Genomic DNA, 20366 nt, shown 5'->3' with positions numbered 1-20366 from the left:
TTCTTCATGCGGAAAATTTTACAAAAATCATGAGCAATCGTGGAAGTATATAAATTGCACATCATTTGATTCATCTCGCTGAGCACATTGCGAAAATTTGAAGCAATCGATCTTTTAAGAGTCTTGGTTGTTCCAAAAAATGTACTAATTTCAGGTATATAAATATTTTCCATGCATTTACTTTTTTTAAAAAAGTGGTTATTTCTAAAAAAAAAAAAACATCAAAGTTTGTACCATAAATTGAATTCTTATATGCAAATCTATATTGCACTAATAAATTGTATTTCGTGTCATTCAATATTTCAGAGCTGAATAAAATTACAAGAAGCAAAAATGCGGATTTTAATTGAATTTAAAACCATTTTGCGAGGTGCGATTGCATTTTCAGCCTGTTAATCGAAGCAACAAGCAATGCTGTTCATTTGATAATGAGGCAAATCAAAACGGGCGGCCACTCATCAATTGCTGTCAATTGAGATTGAAGTTTCCAAAGAGGGTGGTGCTCAATTGGTGCGCCCCCACTGAGCGCCGAGGGTCGGCTTGCCGGCTCGCTCGCTTTTGCTCGCTGCCGTCGGAACGCGATGATCTAGTGCGCTTTTTGCTCCAAAGCAACTGCCCGACGACAACATGGAAAGTGCCTTTTGACGCCCGCTCTTCAACGTTGGATCCGGTAAGAGCTGTTTCATTGCTAGATTGCTGAAAATCATAGATGATTTTTAATTCAAATTTTGTCACATAAGATTTAAAAATGTCTTGGTTTTGAAATTAGGGAGATTCTCATTTTTTTCAACAGTTTTCTTAATTTTTATCGCTTGAAACTAAATTTATTGGGACCTATTTTCTAAAACTTATTTTTAATTAATCTTGTCAAATAATTACCAGGCTTCTAAAGGCTTCAAAATTTTTAGTTTGAATTGATTCGCTTTTTTAGGTGTCTCCTAAATTTACTTTAAAGCATAAATCGTTAGACCCGCTAAGAGCTGAATTTTTTTTTTGAAGGGATGCAAAATCCAATTTTAAGTATATACGTGTTTGAGATTTTCTTTTTAATTTTAACTTTTGAAATACTATATGAAATTTGAATTTTATAGGGAAAATAAGTATAAGTGCATTTAATTAGTCTTGTTCGATCAAGAAATAGTGTTGCAAGGTGAAAAGTCATTTTTTAACTCTCTTTTCCATTTAATTTTTATCTGAGAGATTTTTAAATGACGATGAGAGGTAACTTGTTTCACAGTTTTAATAAATTAGTGTAAATTAATTTACAAGAAGCATATTTTTGATTATAATTTCAAATTAATATAAAAAAATTTATTTGAAAAGTTTTAACCAAAACTGAATAAACTTAGCATTTTTTATTACTTTTTTTATACACTTAATTTTATTATTTTATCTAAACATTGAATTTAATTATTTTTAAAATTACATTTATGATTGATTATCATGAGTAGGTAATAGATACAAACAATAAATTTAATATATTGCTATGAGACCTCAAAACAGTATCATGAAGTGATTATTCAAACTTAATATTGTCGCATACTGTCCAAAAGTTTCAGTTATATTATAAGCTTATATCAGTTATTTTGTTAGAATAAAATACTATCAAATATTCAAAACAAAATTTTAAACATAAATAATTGAAGAAAAATTTCAGCGTTTTGTTAAGAGTATTAATTAAAAAAAAATCGAAGCACACGATTGGTGAAGATGGATTTGGACACGATCCTGCCGGACGTGGGTGAATTCGGCACGTACCAGCAGGTGATTTTGTACCTGGTGCTGCTGCCAGGCGTGCTGCCATGCGGCTTCCACGCGTACAACCAGATTTTCATGTCGGCCAGTCCGCAGCACTGGTGTCACGTGCCTGCCCTCGACGAGTCCAACCTCACCCTCGAGCAGAGCCGCAATCTTAGGTCTGCCAATTTGCCGAAATAATAATTGCCGTTGATAAAGCGTTAATTAGCATTCCCCTGGAGAAGGACGGCTCGTTCAGCCAGTGCCGCATGTACACCGACCTGTCTGAGCCGCGTCAAAATGAAACGACAACTTCTTGCCAACACGGATGGGACTACGATTTTTCAGAGTACATCAATACCATTGTCACGGAGGTCAGTGAAAAATATAATCTTATTGCAAAATTGAAAAAAATTGCCAAAAAATGGTATAAAAAGGTTTATGTTCATCATAAAATGATATCAAACAGTTTTAAAATTACGCTAAATTGAAATAAAATAGGTATAGGTATTTAATTTTAAAATGTTTTTGGAGAAAATTTAGTTTTCATTAAATTAAAACAAATTTCAGATCTCAATATTTTGGAAAAATAATAAATTTTGAAATAAAAACGCGACTTTCCATTTTTTAAATTAAGATGATTGAAAAATTATTGTTTAGCCGTATTAAAGACACTTCAGACAGAATTAAAATATTCAATTTCCTAATTTTATGATTTTCAAATTGAAGAAAATTATTTTTTTACTTAAAATACGAAATTTTTGCTACGCAAATAATTATAAAATACAAAGCCGGTCAAAATAACATCTGGAAATGATTTTTTTTTAATGTATCTTCTTTTAATCAATCTCTCCAAAATTCATTTATTTAATATTAGAGTGCATTTTTAATTTAATAAAGAGTTACATTTTTATAAATTCGGCGCAACAGCATTTAAATGGCTTTTTTACTATATTCGCATATAATGAAAAGATGAGTCATCTATAAATAACCCCGCCTTTCATCACCGCCGCCGCAGCAGTAAAAAAGCAATTGCAGACACTCATTACAATTCAGAACAACACTTTCGTTGCTCTTGCTCTCTTTTGTAACTGCTAAATTATGCTAGGCGAAGGCGTGCAGATGATTATCTCTCACTCGCGCGCACGCAGGGGTTGCACTGCGTCACGTGGTACGTCTGTTGCCACGACTACGGACGCGACGGGCTGTCTGTGCTGCGGTCTGCGAATCTGCCAAATTCGGCGGCATCCCTTCGCGGAACCCCTAGCATAAAGTACCGGTGGGGGCGGCTCTGCACGCTCAGATGCACGGTCGATCGAACAAACATCTATTTCGAGCGTTGCCACATCAAATTTTTTAGGGGATTGTTTTATTTACAAAAAAATTAAATAACAGATCTAAAATTATTTTTTCTACCATCCATACATTTAGCTATAAAGTTCTCCTAGCTATGAATTATTTTTATTTTGGCAAGCGTCAGATGGACCACTTATCTTGCTTTGCGGGGGATCCGATTTTCTAAATTGGGTGCATCCTGGTGAATAGAGCGACTCTCCCTTTGAAACGTTGTAAAATGCAACAACGATTTGACATTTTTAATTTAACAATTAAATCTCATTCCAGTGGGACATTGTGTGCGATAAAACGTTTTACACGACGCTCGCCCTGGTTCTGCTCGGGGCCGGAGGCCTCGTCGGCAACTATATTTTCGGCTACCTTCAAGATAGGTAAGTTAAATTAATTACTCAACCTGATTTATTTTTGCAGAGATTTTCACCTTAAATACCGTCTTTGACCAAGTTTCTGGGCGCACCAATCGATTCTCGAGGGTCGAATAAGGTAAATTGGATATTTTTGCCGACCAAAAAGTGCAGCGCGACGTGCGAACTTTTTTTCCCGCCAAAACAATATGAATCTTTATGCGAGAACTGCGCATGCGTCAGAGCTGATGTAGCCGAGGAGAGGCATCTCCAGATTTGACGCATGCGCATTTCTCACAAATAGGTTCATATTTTTGGCGGTAAAAAAGTTCTACTTCGCGCTGCACTTTTTGGTCGGAAAAAATCCAATTCACCTAATTCTACCCTCGAGAATCGATTGGTGTGCCCAGAAACTTCGTCAAAGACGGTCTTTAATAAATAATAACAAATTTCATCTCCTAGTTTGGGTCGTCGGCCTTCATTTTTCATCTACTTGCTCATCCAATGCGCGTTCGGCATCGCCACCGCGTTTGCTCAAGATTTTACGACGTGGATGGTGCTGCGAGTCGGAGTCGGCTTCACCGTGCCCGCCATCCTCGGCACGCCCTACGTTTTATGCAAGTGTCTACCATTTTTTTTGTAGCCAGAATTGTGAATGTAACTAGGTCCTTATTGTAATGCAGCGATTGAGCTGGTTGGGCCGGAAAAGCGCACCCTCTGCACCATCATGACCAACATCGCGTACTCGCTCGGCCTCGTTTTGCTCTCGGCCGTCGTCTACCTGGTGCGCGACTGGCGCCAACTCGCGCTCGCCACTTCACTGCCTTTCCTCTCATTTTTCTTCTACTGGTGGTATATTTAAATTTTATTTTTTAAAGAAATATTTAAAAAAAATTTCTTTTAATCAAAACCATTTGGACATAAACGGTTTTTAAGATTTTCAAAAATAAGTTAACCTTTTAGAACGGGTAATAGTTTTCTTTTTATTTTGTTTTGAGGTACACTTTAATATTTTTAACCATTTTTCAAGTTGATTTTCTGATTAAATAAAACATTTTTATTGATTGCTTTTCAATATCAATTTTATATTCATTTCCTTTTAAATTTTAAATTTAGGGGAATGCCTTGCCTTAACTCTCAGAAATTTTTTTAATGAATCATGTTTGTTCTCTGTTTAAATTAAACCTTAAAAATTGATATAAAATTGTCTCTTAAAGTCAACTTTTTAATTTTACATTATACCATTTCATTAAAATTGATTTAATCATCCTTTTTTAGGTAAAACTCTTACCAATTTGGTAATGAAAATGCTTAAAAAATAAATTAGAGGAGGTCGTAAATTTGTCGAAAAATCTTAATTTGAGTTATATGATACTAGAAGCGACCAAGTGGTTTTATAATCAACATTCAATACTGAAATTTCTCTTTGCCAAAAATTACTGGGTGCAAAAAATGTCACATAATTTAGCAAATTCGATCTTTGGATAAAAAAATCATTGCACTACAAAACTATAGGTTTTTAGCTGAATTCTTTGCTTTTAAATAAGTTGAAAGGTAATTTAGATTATTTTTATGGATTAAAATTCGGGCTTAAATCAATAATCGGAGGCATAGAATGAAAATGATTCCATAATTTGGCTTAAATTCCCAACCCTTTTCTTACTAACTTAAAAAGACTGGTTGTCGTGCATTTTTAATTAAATTTTCAGGGTTCTCCCAGAATCTCCAAGGTGGCTGCTTGCTCGAGGCCGGTTTGAAGAAGCAGAGCAAATTCTCAAAACGATGGCTCGTGTGAATGGAAAAGTCCTTCCAGCAGATTACTTTGTTCGGCTCAAGGCAAATAATTTTACCTCTTTTACAAAAATTTATTCCATGACGTTTTATCTTCAATTATAAAAAGAAAGGGCGTATTACAATGGAAAAAATATATTTGCCCGTAATTTTGTGAGAAAATGAGTAATATCTGAATTTTTTAATTGATGTTATGGCTAGAATTTTATTTTATGATATAAAGTTTTGCTTTCCGAGCGTAGAAAATTCAATTTCAAGTTAATTAAAGTCCTGATAATATCATGCCTAATTCATTGAGGGCTGGGCACGTTTAAATTTCTTATAATTAATTTTTAAGTTTAATTTTAGAGTAGTAAAAAAGTTTCTATCAATCACAAAAAAATCTATTCTTCAAAATAAAAATACACTGATTTTTTAACAATTTATTTTTTCCGGTAATAATTCAGGCAGTTGAATGGTAAAATATCGATTGTTTTTAAGAGCTCATGGTCGAAAAAGTGAGATGACATATGACAATTACAAAAAAAACCTCTAAGGCTTAAGAATCACCGAATTTGTATTAAATTGGTATGTCAACTCCTGTCCTAAAAATAAATTTTTTATTTGTCTGAAATGAAATTAGTAGATACAAATCTTTAATCATATATTGCGGCGACACATTTAGTGCTCTCAAAATTAAGTTTTGAAAAAAAATCAAATAAAGCAAAAATCACCATTAAAGTTTATTTTTTAAATATTTTCCGTCGTCATTGCTGCGTGCGTTCAATTGATGTCAATTTCGCAGCGGCGGCAACAAGTGGAGCTGCACCTGTTGGAAAAGAAGCAGCAGACGAAGGAGCGGTCGTATGGGCTGCTGGACCTGCTTAGGACTCCGAACCTGCGCCGCAAAACGCTCATAATCACGTTCATCTGGTTCACCAACACGTCCGTGTACGTCGGCCTGTCGTACTACGCGCCGGTGCTTGGCGGCGACGAGTTCCTCAACTTCTTCTTGGCCGGCGTCGTCGAGCTGCCCACTTACATCTTCCTCTGGCCTGCCATGGACTGCTGGGGCCGCCGCTGGACCCTCTGCCTTAGCATGGTCATCGGCGGCTCTGCCTGCCTCGCCACTTTCCTCGTCCAAAATGGTCAGAAAATTTAATTAAATTAATTGAAAATTAAATTATCAAATTTATAAACACATATATAGCCAAGACTTCAGCATTTTTTTTTAAATTTAATTGACTTTAGTCCATTGTAGCTATTTTTATTTAAAAGAATATAAACAATTGGATTTTTTATTTAATTTTATGGTTTATTTGATTTATTTAAAGAATTGATCACATTGTGAACTTGGAAATTTTTTAAAAAATGAACTTAAATTAAAGCAATCTTTAGCTTACAAATTAATAATAAAGTACAACACGTTATTAAATAATAAACAAAATATTTTTTAATTTAAAGGTGTTTACAAGATTGCTAAATTATAAATGTAAAAAATATTTTTTACAAAAGTTGAAGTATATTAAAAATTTATAAAGAAAAAATAATCCATCTAGTAGAATTATTGATAATGATTATAAAGAAGTCTTAAAAAAATATCCTCTGTAAAAGGGTAGACCTCTCCATTATTTGATAAAAAAATTAGATTTAAAGAAGATTATCAAAATTATGACAATTTTGTTTAAAACTTAATTAAAAATTTAACAGACGATTTGATAACCCTGTCGCTGTACTGCGTTGGAAAAATGGGAATATCCTCCAGCTACGTGGTGCTGCCGCTGATGGCGTCCGAATTGTACCCAACCGTGGTTCGAGGTCTAGGAATGAGTTTCAGCTCCGTCGTCGGCATGCTCGGCCCGACCCTCATTCCTCTCGTCAATTACCTGGTACTTTTATATTTAAATAACTCCATTTCGAATTTAATTAATTTTTAATTTAAATTTCAGGGCGAGGAAATGTTGGTGCTGCCGTTGATGGTGATGGGCGCCCTTCTCGTGCTCGGCGGCGCTTTCAGCCTCATGCTGCCGGAGACGCTGCACCAGGGCTTGCCCAACACGCTTGAGGACGGCGAGGAGTTCGGAAATAATTGGAAATGGTCCGACTGCTTCACTTGCCGACCGCCGAAAAAGTGGGGAGTGTTCTGAAAACTCCGTATATTTTTTAAATATTTATTTTCAGGCAGCAGAGAGCTCGTCGTCCTGAATATTCAGAGTCTCCAATCACAAGGTTACAATTTTCTTGGTTTAGAATTCTAAAAATGTTCAGTAAAAAAAAGAAAAATTTGTAAAATTCATTGATCTCGTTTTGGGTTTAATAAATATTTGAAAAAATGAATTTTAAAATTTCTAACTAGAGAACTTGTAGGATTTTAACTTTTAAATGTTGATTAAATACACTAAACCCAACCAATTAAGGTCGGCTAAGACATTAATGAGTTTTGAGAAAAATTTGAATCTGTTCAAATTGGGTGAATTTTGAATGCAGAAAAGACTAAAGTCAGGAAAATAGAAAATATTAATTTTGCTACGCAGGAATGATTCTGGGCTCTGCAACTTTTGTAAAGTTTATAAAAATGTAAATAAACATTAATTATTTTTTGCTCCTTAATTTAATATTTAAAATTAATAAATATCTGTTAGTAAAAATGTTAATTATTCAAGAATTTTATTGATTTTATTATTTCATTTGTGTGTCCAAAATGGAGCAGCTAAACAGCGTGTCAATATGAATTTAAAAACCCTTCAAAAGGTAGTTTAATTTTGTTCTTTCCGTATTTTTATGTATTTTTTTAAATATCGAAAATAATCCCAATAATAATTAATTTTCAGTTTGCTGGAGCACCAGGTGAGCGTGAGAAAGAAGGCGGCGTCTCCGCAGGCGGACGGCTATCCCGGCAAAGAGGAGGTTTACATGATCAGCGTCGTGTGATCGCATGAATAACTCTATAAATTAGAGGTAGACAAGGTATGCAACCTGTTGGTCAAGCGCGACAAACAGGTTGCCTAATTAACCAATTCTGATGCATCCGTTTGGAAATAAAATAAAATTTTGTATCGTGTCCAAGAGCGAGTTTGATTCGAATGAGAAAGTGCGGCTGGTCCAGAGAAACAGTATTTTTATTTGCTAGTTGTGGGTACAAAGTGGTTTTGTCGATGCAAAAACTGAGTTATAAATACCAAAATGTCCTCTGATGGTAATATAATAATAAACATTAGCATAAATCACTCGACTACAAAAAACAGCGCTGACCAAGCAGGCGAAAATGATTGTACTGTAAACTAGTGCATTCTGATGAGACGACAACATAAATTAACTAATTAAACCTCTGCAGAGTTACGTGTGTGTGTGTGTATGTGTGTTTGTGTCTAGCTAACATTTCTTGATATACTTGGATGAACACTCAATATACTGCTAGCTCGTTTTGTGTTGGTACATGCCATAATTGATTATAGTTGCGTTTACTTTACATATAACTCCATATTGATTAGCTCCGTTTGCTTTTGTGTTTATACATATTTAAGGGAAACGTAACAACTAACTAATGCGTAAGCGGCAATCCACCATTTCTCCTATAGTGGCCGTTATTGGAGTGTTACAAAAGATAATTTATAAAATGCGTCCCGTAACCTCAAATGCTTCGTGCTAATTAACCGAGACTTACGTGAGTACTAGCAGAGAGTATATGCGTGTGTGTGTATTGATTTTTTGTTTTAAATACATTTTAATCGTAAGTATTTCCATGAAGTCATGAACAAGATTCCTTTAAAAGTTTACGTGTTAAGTGACTTGCAAATTACACTCAAAAAATAAAAGTATAGATCGAGCGCCCCCGGCGTTTCCACGTTCTTAAATGCAGCGAGATAAATGGAAGACATTCAACAATATGCTTTCTTTCTTTTCCAGCAACACGCGCTTAAGAGTAGCTTTGAAAAGACTTTGTGTGTGCGTTAGACAGATACATCCATATATTTGTATTGTATATATAACGTATATATATTAAATTGCGTCCAAATTCCTTAAAATTGGTTCCTCCCGTTGATTGAATAATTCTTGTCGAAAACAGCAGAGTGCGTGTTTTTCTTTTGTGTTTGTTTGTTTGTTTGTTTGTCTGACTTGTGTGTAAATATTATACAGTACTTGTTGATATATATACGAGTTTGGCAGTTATGGAAGACAATCGATTCGAGCGTTTAATGATTTTTCTTTTCTTTTTGCCTTTTCTCATCTCTCTTTTTTCGTCGTCGCGCCTCACGGAGTTTAACGATCCCGCTGCTGGCGCGCGAGATGACTTCTTACAGGGCGGCGATTTCGGGGTTCTGCATTTTGGCCCGCAGCTGCTCCACGCTCTCCTCTATTCGCACCAGCTTTGTGAATTTCTGCCGACACAAAATGAGAACACAACATGAGATATGCGCTTCATTATCGATAAAAAAAGAAGAAGAAATAACGGCTCTGATGTCTGATGTTTCGCCCCGCGCGCGATCATTAGAGACAATATTTCGGAGGCGAGATAACTTTCTGTTTTTCTTGCCTTTTCTCACTGGGGTGTTTTTTAAAATACATGCATGATCTGGAACATCAGTTTATAAAGGCGGAAAATTTAGATTTCAGGGCCTATGTAAATTTTAAATTAAAACTACAATTTACCACTGTATACTTTCGTAATAAATTTAATTTAAGGCACTTTCGCTGCGATTTCTGACTCAATCCTTGTGCTGGGCATTCTTCGTTTAATATGTTTTCTTTTGAAGTACTGAAAATCGAAATCGGTTAAGCCAATCACCGTAGAATCGTGGAAAACTATTTTTTTTAAATATAAAATCTTTTCCAACTTTTCCACGGCGAATGGCAGGACTGATTTTGGTTTTCAGAACGTCCAAAAGAAAGAATATGAAGTGAAGAATGCACAGTGGGTAGATTTAGTCTGAAACCGCAGCGGAAGTGCCATAAATTAAATTTATTACGAAAGTATACGGTGGCGCCATCTGTCGGCGGCTTTGGAATTCATTGATTCTGCAAAATCCCGGAAATCCTTGTTGCCAATGCATTAACTAAGCCTTGATAATTTATTTATAGCTTAAATTGACCTAAAAAAGCACTATTTTTTCAAATTGTGAAGACTTTCTCCCTACTTGTAAAATTATTTTATTTCTCAACAAATAATTTTCAGGCAAATTCGACAAGAAATTATGATCAAGTTGCATAATTTTGGAGACAGTTAATTTTCTGCAGCAAGGACGAACAACCTTAAGTGCAAAATATTGTAAAAATATCCAGTGCCCTATTCAGTTCTTAAAATATCAAATTTTAAAATGCCATAAATAAATCATGCTTTGAAAACGTAGAAATTTAGAACAAAAAAATGAAAACTCACAGTCTGGAAATCGCCAGGAGTAGTGCACCAGAGCCAGACCATGTATCCAGGGATGCAGAGCATTGAGGAAAGCGCGGTGAACCAGCCGAACGCGTGGCTCCACCAAGGGTACTCGTAGGCCAGGTACGTGACTGGGGTCCACTGGATAATGTTGAAAATGAACACACCCTGCCGAAGGAAAAAATTAAATCAATAATCAGCGGCTTTGTTTGAAAATCGAGAGCAACTCACGAGGCAAATGATGGGTGTGGTGAAGACCCAGCAGAACTTCCAGAAGAAGAACGGGTGGTAGCCGATCATGTCTCTGATTCCGTCGTAGAAGCGGTTCACGCCAAACGCCCACGAGATCGAGATGCACTCAAAGAAGATGAGGAACAGCAGACAGAAGCCGCTGACCGCGTACGAGTCCAGCAGTTGGAACACGTACATACCACCCTATTTTTTATATCAAATAAATTAAATTTGAGGGGGAAAAGAGTTTAAAAGAGCGACTCACGTTGGTGATGCAGGTGAGGCCAACTAGGTAGGACAAAATGCAGACGATGGCGATGAAGATCTCCTTGCGACGGCGCAGCAGCTTTGGGTACTCGTCCACCATGGCCGTGATGAAGCCCTCCATCGTGCAGAACTGTCCAATAATGGGATTTTAGGGCTAAAATGGGGATATTCTGACTAAAAATCACTCACCTGACTGTCCAAGCCAATAAATAGGATCATTATGAAGAACAGTGCTGCCCACAACGGTGACCCAGGCAGCTGCAGCACGGCTGACGGGTACGCCAAAAAGGCTAAGCCTGGACCTGAAATTTTTTTTAATGAAAATTTGTTAGATTTTGTATTGAATTGATTTTTACAAAATTAACTAATCATTGTTTCTAGAATAAAAATTTTGTCTATTGCAAGATCGTAACAATGGATAAAATAATATTTAAAATTTCCTGCTCCTGAAATTATAATACAAGCATAATTATTTTAAAAACAATTAGAAATAAGTAAAAATTGCATTTTAGTTTTTAAAAATAAAATAAAATACTGATTAAAGGCTACAAAAATTTTAAAATTAAAATCAAAGATTGTTTCCCAATATAAAATAAAAATCATTAGCTGTTTTTACAAACTTTTTCCAGTATTTTCGTAAAAAAATCTCAGAATTTCTTTTGTTTAAATTTTATAAAATTGTTTGCGTGTGTATATCTGATTTTGTTGTTAGTCTAATTACATTAACAACTTTACTCTAATTTTTTTTAAATTTTAATTAATTTTTGATCTTTCTATTATCTATACATAAATAATATATTTTTTAAGTTATGCAATGCGATTATGATATTAAATTTCACCACGATAAACATCTAAGTACAATTTTACCTGAAGCGGCGACCTCCCCGACCGGTTTCTGCTGTTCATGAGCCATGAACCCGACGACGGAGAAGATGACAAAGCCCGAAAACATGCTAGTGCCTGAATTTACGCAGCACACTATCAAAGCGTCGCTGAAAAAATACGTGAAATTTAAATTTCTCACTGTAAAAAATATAAATCAGTTCAGTTAATAAACCGAAAAGCAAAAAATTGGCTCCTCAAGAAAGCAAATCGACAGGACTGAATAATTTAATTAAATTCTCTATTTGATAATACTTATTTAAATCTTCCACAAACTCCGTAATTTTTTAATTTATTTTTAAGTAAAACGCAACAGGTTCTCACTTGTAAACGTTGTTGGTGAACTTGTTGTAGCTGCCGAGGGCAACCAGCGTGCCGAGGCCGAGACCGTACGAGAAGAAGATCTGGGTGACCGCGTCGATCCACACCTGTGACTCGCGCAGCTTGGACAAATTCGGCATCACGTAGAACTTGATGCCCTCCATGGCGCCCGGCAGCGTGATGCCACGGATCAGCAGGATCGTCAACAGGAAGTACGGGAACAGCGCCGTGAAGTAGACCACCTTGAAAAATCGCAATCTTTGAATTAGACAATTTGATTAAATAAAAAATATTTAAGTAAAGGTCAATCAAATGTAAATATATCTAAACTTGTTGAACAAAAGTGGAACAATGAGTTAAATTATTTTTTAATTTCAATAAAAAATTATATTGCATTTAATATTAATGAAAATAAATCAGTTTTTCAATTTTTTGAATATTTATATGGTAATTAAATTTGATCGGGAAACAAATATACTATAAAAATATTTCATATATCCCCTACATTTTTAAATAAATCAATATAATTGCTATAGCTTCCTTGCCTCATCATTATTTTAAATTTTAAAATTAAAATTGAAAACATCACTTTTCATTCATTTGGTAATTTTGTTCCCAAATATAACATATTAATGCTCCGAAAAATTGTTTTATATTTTTTTACTAACATTTATAGCTGAATTAGTTCTGTATTTGAAGACGAAATCTTTGACTATTTTCATTAAAAAAAAGGTTTTGAACAAAATCATCCAATTTAATTTTTAATTGAATTTTTTCGTTACGTTTTGATAGTCATTTAATTGCCATACCTTTCCGGTCCATTTGACGCCCTTCCAGATGCAGAAGTAGCACATGATCCAGACGAGCAGCAGCGTGCCGGCCAGCTCCCATCGGATGGTGCCAACGTGTTCGATGCCTTCCGAGATTTGCAACGCGCGCCGCCTGCAACACTTTCCTGTTTAATCTGCTTGCTTGCGGTGTTTGTTTTGCACTCACTCCCAGAACTCCTTGACCGGGTCGGTGAAATCATGGATGGAAAGGTTGAGGGCGCCGACCTTGCAGAACCTGTTGGTGAAAGTGCCGTTGAATTGGTCCCAGCAGGTAAGCTCGTCCCGCTCGTACGGGTTGACGCACTTGTCGGTGTTCCAGTAGTTGCTGCACGTCCTCCACGGCAAGTCTGGATGATTTTTTTTAAGAAGAAATAATTTAATTTAGTGGCTATGAGTTTAAATTCTAAAAAACTGATTAAATTCACTGGTTGCAAAAGCCCTTAGTGTTCGAAGCCGCCAAAAGATGGCACCACCGTATACTTTCGAAATAAATTTAATTTTAATTCACTTCCGCTTCGATTTCAGACTCAATCCTGCCACTGTGCTTTCTTCACTTAATTTGTTTTCTTTTGACGCTCTGAAAACCAAAATCGGTTAAGCCAATCGCAGTTGAATCGTGAAAAATATTTTTTGAAAAATAAAATCTTGTCCAACGGTTCTAAGGCGAATGGCAGGACTGATTTTGGTTTTTAGCACGTCCAAAAGAAAGTATGTTAAGTGAAGAATGCACAGAGGCAGGATTGAATCTGAAATCGCAGCGGAAGTGCCTTAAAACTAAATTTATTACGAAAGTATATGGTGGCGCCATCTCTTGACGGCTTATACAACTAGTGCATTTGCAAATTTTTTAATAAAAATTTTCCTCTCAAAATTTTACTATTATACAAAAAAGCAATTTATAAAATATCCAAATTAAGGCTTGAATGTATGAAAACTATCTTTTAAGAAAATAAAACAGTATGTTAGGCTTACCTGCGCGGAAGGACATGAAAAAGTAAAAGATGGCCCACGCAAGGATGACAATGTAGTAAATGTTCATCCAGCAGGACATGACGGCCGCCGCGTAGCCAATGCCTGGAACAGAAAATAGAGAATTTCCATATAAAAAACCTAGAATTTCCTGTTTCTGTCCTGTCCTATTCCGATTCCGGAACCAAAATTTCTGGAGTTTTCCAGGTTGTTGAATTTTTTAGTCTCTTTTAGGGGTTCTTGGTATTCTTTGAAACAGTTACTGCTTATCTAGAGATTAAAATAAATGCAAATTTTAATTTTATACTACATCTTCTAAAAAATAAAATCAGCGTCTCAAAATATCAAGTGATTTTTTTTTTAAAATTAATTTTTGTCAATAAAAATCCAGAATTCCGCTTTCTATTTCCTATCCTGAAGTTTTTTTTAAAAAAATCATCAAAAATTTCATCCAGTTTCATTTTTGATAACTCACCCTTGAAAATAGGGGCGATTTTGAAGACGCCGAGGCCTCCGATGGTGAGCATCTGGCCGAGGGCGAGTTCCATGAAGAACATGGGGATGCCGGCGAGGAAGAGGGCGATGAAGTAGGGGATGAGGAAGGCGCCGCCGCCATTCTTGTAGCACAGGTACGGGAAGCGCCAGACGTTTCCGAGGCCGATGGCCAGGCCGACCACGGACAGGATGAAGTCCAGCTTGCTGCCCCACGAGCCCCTCTCGGGCATGTCGTCGTCCTTCTTGGGCTTGGCGCACGCGCCGCCGCCGCCTCCACCGCCGCCGCCGCCGCTGCTGCTCATTTCCAGGGCCATCGAGTTGCTTTTGTCCATGTTCAGTGGAGTCTCACGAGTTTCCGTCATTGTTAACAACTCTCGCTCATGCCCGGCTTTGTGCTCCTGCTGTGAAGCAAACATGAAATGGGTTATTTTTGGACAGCACTCCAGCAGCCGCAGATTGTCAGTGTCCACCGACAAGATACACACTTGCCGATTTCTCGTGAATAGAATTTTAGATTACTTTTTCATATCGTTTAAATTAAGAAACGGAGCTGGAAAGAGGCCACTTGTCCTTAAATTCATGTGCCTTTTTGCTCTTTTTGAATGTTAAATGAAATTTGAGAGGAATAAACAATTAATTAATTAAAATTAGGAAAAACTGTGAAACACTTGTCTTAAAAATGATTTCTTGATTCTTTATGTTAGCTGGAATTGAAATAAATTGCGTGAAACAAAAGTTTTTAGAAACTATGAAGCTCAATTCATCCTTTTTCTTATTTATTTTTTAATTTACGTGACTTGTTTCTGTTAATAAAATCAACGTTTTTCGTTATGGATTGTTCGTTATTAAATGGAGAAGTTAAAATTGTTTTTAATGGTTTAAAACAGATGAAAATAGAAAATTATTATGGAACAATATTTTTAATTATTTTAGTTAGATATTTGAAGAACATTGAATTTTTAGCTATCAATATTGCTTTGATAAAAATTGGAAATATTCACGTATGTAGTATGATTATTTGAGATGTTTCGCAACAACAATTTTATGATGTCGATTTGTTGGACAGGTCGCGGGCGCACGGAATGCGACTCCTGACCCCATTTGTCAGTGTTAAAGTCCCTGAACTGTGCTTTCAAGTCACCGAATCCCCGTATGAACGAGAACTCCAGTGTATTCAAACAAAAAGATTTTTGTTTTTCGCAGAATAATGTCAGATTTTTCCTCTGTTTCCGAATGATTTTTTATTTTTGTTATTTATTTTTGGATGGGGTAAAGTTACGCTGTTGCATCTAAATTAATAAAGGCTGCAATTTTTCCTACCTTAAATTAATTGTAAAAATAATTTCAGATCCCATGTAAGAATTTAATTTCACATTTAAGAACTTGAACAATTTGAAATTTCTTTGCGGGAAAGCATTGGAATTTTAGCTTCATTTTAACTCAAAGAAATTACAAAATCTGGAAATTCATGAGTTTTCCAGTTCACTTGCAGAAAATACTAAGAAAAATGTACAGATTTTCCAAGTTATGTAAATTCTCAATTTTATTAGTGTTTCTTTCGAATGCTCAAATTTCTTTAGAGAAAAGATTATTGTTTAAAATAAAATTTCCATTAAAAAACGGGCATTTTTTTGGTTAATCAACTCGCCTGGGAAAAAAACATTCGCCAGGAATGATTAATTCCGTTCTGATTCGATTACAAAAGGTCGAGCACAGAGAGAATATATAGAGATAGAGAGAGAGGACAGAGGATCAAATCTGGCCGCGATGCCGGTGGAGAGGAAACGAGTTGGCTTCACCAACAGACGCACACAAATAAATTCTCTACTCACTCGGCTGCATTTAATTCATTTCATTGAGTGGCGAGTGTTGCTGACATGGTGATACCCGGCACGAGGGGTCGCCCACCGCGTGCAGCAGCCGGGAGAATTGCGACAACGCCAAAAAGAAAAATAGCCCAGAACAAATGAGTGAGACATTCCGCGCATGGGGGGCCCAATTGCTGCTTTTCCTTTTCAGCAAACTCGCGTGTGTGTGTGTGTGTGTGTGCTGGGAGATGGAGGCCCGTCAAAGGGTTGAAAGAGAGAGAGAGAGAGAGAGAGAACAACCCTCATTTCTGAAGGGGCTTGTTTGCCGACTCGAGCTAAGCCGTGATGAGAGGATTTGTCGCGAAAGACTTCAGTCAATGGTGCGTTGGAGTGAGAGTAAAGGGATTTTCTTCTGAATGATTTGCACAATTAACAAGCTCAATGGTTACAATATTTGCTGTTCAAAAAGAAACTACTTGAGTGAGCGTGATTCAATTTTTTAGATATAAAAAATAATAATAAAATGAATTGATATAGGGAAACAATTTAATTACTATTTATAGCTCATTATTTTAAGTCGAAATAAAAAGAGGAGTAAAATTTAAAAGGCTGATTTTTATTCCTCTCTTTAAAACCAATCCAACTGTGTTTTCCACTATCCAAGGAAGCGATTTGGAGTGTTATTGAATAAGATTTCTAGTAAGGAGAACAAATAATCATTATTAAAGAATATGCCGCGTGATTTGAACTGGAATATTACATACAAGAATTCAGTCAATAATGACAAACATTTTGGAATACAATTTTTTAGGTATTATAGAAAGTCATAAAATCATAAATTAACACGTTAAAATTACAGCAAATAAATAAATAAATTAGTTAAAACAATTCTTTCCCCGGGATAAACGGGTCGGTCAGTTTAACGAGATGAATAACCAGGAATTCTCTCAGAGGCGTGTGAGATGCATGATAGATTAGGAATAATCGTTTTAACACTAAATTTGCAGTGCGCACGGGCGCACAGGTTAACTCAGGGTAAAGGTTAACGCCATCAGGTCACGGGTGCTACACCCTCAAACATGATTTTATCAGAAAAAAGGATTTTTTGGGGTTTTCGCAGCTACTCTTCGTTAAAAATTTCAAAAATAGTCTTCAGAAATCAAACTGAATGCAAAAATGACCAAAATCTAAAGAAATATTTTTTTTCAATTTGAACTTGAGTTTCAACCTTAGCTCGTATTTAAAGAGATTGGTCTTTGTCAAAAACGTGAAATTATGAGTTTTCTACTAAGCTCCGTAATATTTTAGGAATGAAATATTATTTAATACTTTAAAAATTAGAAATAATCTGACTCACAACCATTAATGATTTTCATTAACACGAAGGGTTCCTGTCGTAGCAGTCTCTTTAAATTTTAAACCGTTTGAAACAAGACCAATCTTATTAAAAAAGTCAATTTAAAAAACAAAATCTTTAGATATGATTTATATTTGAAACAAAATATAATTTTACTTAAATTTTAAAATAAAATCTCATGCAGTAAAATGGGTCTTATTTTAAAAGAAGTATTTTCTCATCCGTTACGTAATATTTAAAAAAAGAGAAACATTATTTTACAAGTTTTACAAAAAGACCAAATTTTAATTTTTCTCCATTCAGACAAAATTAAAAATCTTTACGATAATAAACATTTTTGATCAATTTTTCCAAGATTTTTTTTTACCGAAATACAGGACGGCACATTAATTCCAAGTCGAGACGGAAAGAAAATTGGCCCCGAGTGAAATGGAGCGCACGAGCGCAGCGGGTAATTAGGTCAGCAGGATCCGCCGCGACCGCAGGACAAATTCTGGTCCAGCCACCCACCCCAGATGACAAAGAGGGGGGCGAGGGAGGCTAGCGGCGGCTTGTTGCTGCTTTATTAATTAAACTGGCTGCTGCGCTGTGGCAGCAGATCGTTATCCGAAATTACGTCGCTGGTGGACTAATTAACTTTAATAGCGCGTGAAAATAATGCAATTGAGAAGGAAATACGTTTGACGGACATCTGGCGTTTTTGGCGGCTCAATTAGTCAGCGAGGCAGGGAGGGGGTCGATAAATTATGCTGCTGCATTTCCATAAAATATATTAAGGGAATTTGGCGCGCATGGCAACAAGTAGCGCCGCCGCCGCCGCCGCTGCTGCAGAGAGTGAGAGTTTGGCGGGCCTGTTGCAGAAATTCGCAATTCGGCCTATCGATCTTCGTGCAGAGGCTGCGGAGGGGGCGGCGGCGGGGGTGGCAGCCGGGGGACGGCGCTTGTGTGTCAACTTTCAGCTGACCTGCTCTTTTGAGAGCTTGACTCGTCCTGTAATTTCGTTCTGAATGGCACGAGTAGAAAATGCAAGCCAGCCAGCCATCCAGCATCCGCGCCCGCTAAATGCTTTAAACGTTTTTTTTCTCTTCCTCTGAGAAGAAGAAGTAAAAGATTTTTTGCCGCCGGCACCGCCACAAAGGAAGCTGCACAGAGGCGGAGGCAGAAAGGGAGCAACGAGAGCACTGCACGGAGTATATTTTTCTAGGATGACGATGGCAGAACATAGCAAAAAATCTACTCAAGAGAGGAGCCGAACGAACCACAGGTTGCTGCTCAAAGCGGTGGCGTGGCAAAACAATTTTTTTCTATTTTATTTTAAAAAAAGGCTTAAAGGACAAAAGACATATATAAGGCGTTTTAATAAAAATAAAAAATATCAAACCTGACGGTCCCGGCGAGGGGTGCTGGTGCTGGGGGTGCTGCTAGCTGTTGGGGCGAGAGTCTTGGTGTCCGCCGGGCGAGCCACTCGTCGTCACACTGATCGGCACCGCATGTCGAGCAGGCCGCAGCCGCAGCAGAACTGCCGGGCCGAGGCGCGCGCGGGCGGGCGGCGCGGTGGGCGGCCCGCCCCTCACGCCCCCGCCCCCTCCCTGGCGGCCGTGGTGGCCCCCGCGTGAGTGTGCGTGCGTGCGGCCGCTAATTGGCCCCGATTATGACACCTTTTGCACAACCGCCGCGCGACGGGCCCCACGCATACCCGCAGCAGCCGCCGCAGCCGCATGGCCCGGCCGCCAATTCGGACAATTAAGCCGCCGCCGCCACCGCTGCTGATGCTGCGTGCGGTGCCCTGCTCGCTTGCTCTTTGAAACCGATCGCACACCAGCAAACACCACACGCGGATCTCCACGAGGGAAATAATGCGACGAGCCGACCATCCTGCTCGGCTCCCTCCTTTCCCGACTGTGTCAAATATACGAAAATTTTAAGATGCACCTCGTTGCAAAAAATACTAAAATTTAATTTTTTTAAAATAGATCATTCATCAAAAAAATTCCCAGGCTGCCGTTTAAATTAGCGAGAAATGTCTCATCCTTTTGAGATACTTGTCAAAACCAGAAATTCAACTTTTATTCTGGCCTAATTTGATTAATCACTAATTATTATTTGTCATCTAACTAACAAGTTGATCAACTGATAATTATTTTAATCTATATACAGCTTGAATTAATTTCAATTATTAACCAGAAGAAATCCATTTGAAATAATTTTTTACATTATGGAATTCTTGCTTAATTTTTATTTTTCTCTAATTTCATTCTATTGAATTTGTTAATATACACCTATTTCAAAAGATAAATCTGCTTTTTACTAGTTTGGACAATGAATTCTATCCCATTATTTAAGATTTGTTGGCCCGAAACGAAAATTATACGTTTTATTAAAAAAATCTGAGACTATTTTCTTCGAAACATAATTTTATGCATGTGGCAGCTTGGAATATTAGTGCTTTACAATCAATAAAATCGGACAAATTGATTCATTCTTGATCAAAATTTCAAATTTAACAAACATCTTGTTAGATAAAAAGATTTTTAAGCCAATATCAAATTTTTAAATTGATACAAGAGAGCGTGAGTCACCAATTAGCAACTCAAAAGAGTGTTACGTAATCTGCCTCCTGTC

At 36.8% G+C, this 20366-nt stretch overlaps 2 protein-coding genes across 3 annotated transcripts; one reads left to right on the top strand and one right to left on the bottom strand.

Annotated features, from left to right (window-relative positions):
• Positions 1 to 521: 521 nt before the first annotated feature.
• Positions 522 to 8748, top strand: LOC135945539 (beta-alanine transporter-like). The gene is made up of 12 exons (XM_065493294.1): positions 522 to 670; positions 1695 to 1916; positions 1967 to 2111; positions 3361 to 3464; positions 3900 to 4054; positions 4121 to 4289; positions 5147 to 5273; positions 6013 to 6355; positions 6918 to 7096; positions 7157 to 7338; positions 7389 to 7436; positions 8039 to 8748. Exons 2-12 carry the CDS (start codon positions 1711 to 1713, stop codon positions 8136 to 8138), a joined length of 1758 nt encoding a protein of 585 aa, XP_065349366.1. The 5' UTR covers positions 522 to 670; positions 1695 to 1710; the 3' UTR covers positions 8139 to 8748.
• On the bottom strand, positions 8309 to 19280 carry Gat (GABA transporter). Of its 2 annotated transcripts, none has more exons than XM_065493291.1 (12): positions 19126 to 19280; positions 14560 to 14980; positions 14088 to 14189; positions 13282 to 13462; positions 13095 to 13227; positions 12289 to 12527; positions 11950 to 12074; positions 11272 to 11384; positions 11081 to 11212; positions 10816 to 11019; positions 10585 to 10752; positions 8309 to 9586 (listed from the first exon to the last, which is right to left on the bottom strand). In XM_065493291.1, exons 2-12 carry the CDS (start codon positions 14939 to 14941, stop codon positions 9503 to 9505), a joined length of 1863 nt encoding a protein of 620 aa, XP_065349363.1. In that variant the 5' UTR covers positions 14942 to 14980; positions 19126 to 19280; the 3' UTR covers positions 8309 to 9502. The 2 variants fall into 2 exon arrangements, with proteins under 2 accessions (XP_065349363.1, XP_065349364.1); XM_065493292.1 differs by having other exon boundaries at positions 14560 to 14977.
• Positions 19281 to 20366: the final 1086 nt, after the last annotated feature.

The sequence above is a fragment of the Cloeon dipterum genome, chromosome X, assembly GCF_949628265.1.
Source record: "Cloeon dipterum chromosome X, ieCloDipt1.1, whole genome shotgun sequence".
Lineage (NCBI taxonomy): Eukaryota > Metazoa > Arthropoda > Insecta > Ephemeroptera > Baetidae > Cloeon > Cloeon dipterum.
Note: the sequence above shows the minus strand (reverse complement) of the source record. Positions and strands in the feature narration are given on the sequence as shown.

Excerpts from the sequence above, each read along its gene's own strand:
- Gat (XM_065493291.1), bottom strand. The coding sequence starts at position 14,941 with ATGACGGAAACTCGTGAGACTCCACTGAACATGGACAAAAGCAACTCG. Across the intron at positions 11,213-11,271 it reads TTATTGGCTTGGACAGTCAG|TTCTGCACGATGGAGGGCTT; the intron begins GTGAGTGATTTT and ends ATTATTGGACAG. Across the intron at positions 9,587-10,584 it reads CTCCTGGCGATTTCCAGACT|AAATTCACAAAGCTGGTGCG; the intron begins GTGAGTTTTCAT and ends TTGTGTCGGCAG.
- LOC135945539 (XM_065493294.1), top strand. The coding sequence starts at position 1,711 with ATGGATTTGGACACGATCCTGCCGGACGTGGGTGAATTCGGCACGTAC. Across the intron at positions 4,290-5,146 it reads TCATTTTTCTTCTACTGGTG|GGTTCTCCCAGAATCTCCAA; the intron begins GTATATTTAAAT and ends TTAAATTTTCAG. Across the intron at positions 7,339-7,388 it reads ACTTGCCGACCGCCGAAAAA|GCAGCAGAGAGCTCGTCGTC; the intron begins GTGGGGAGTGTT and ends ATTTATTTTCAG.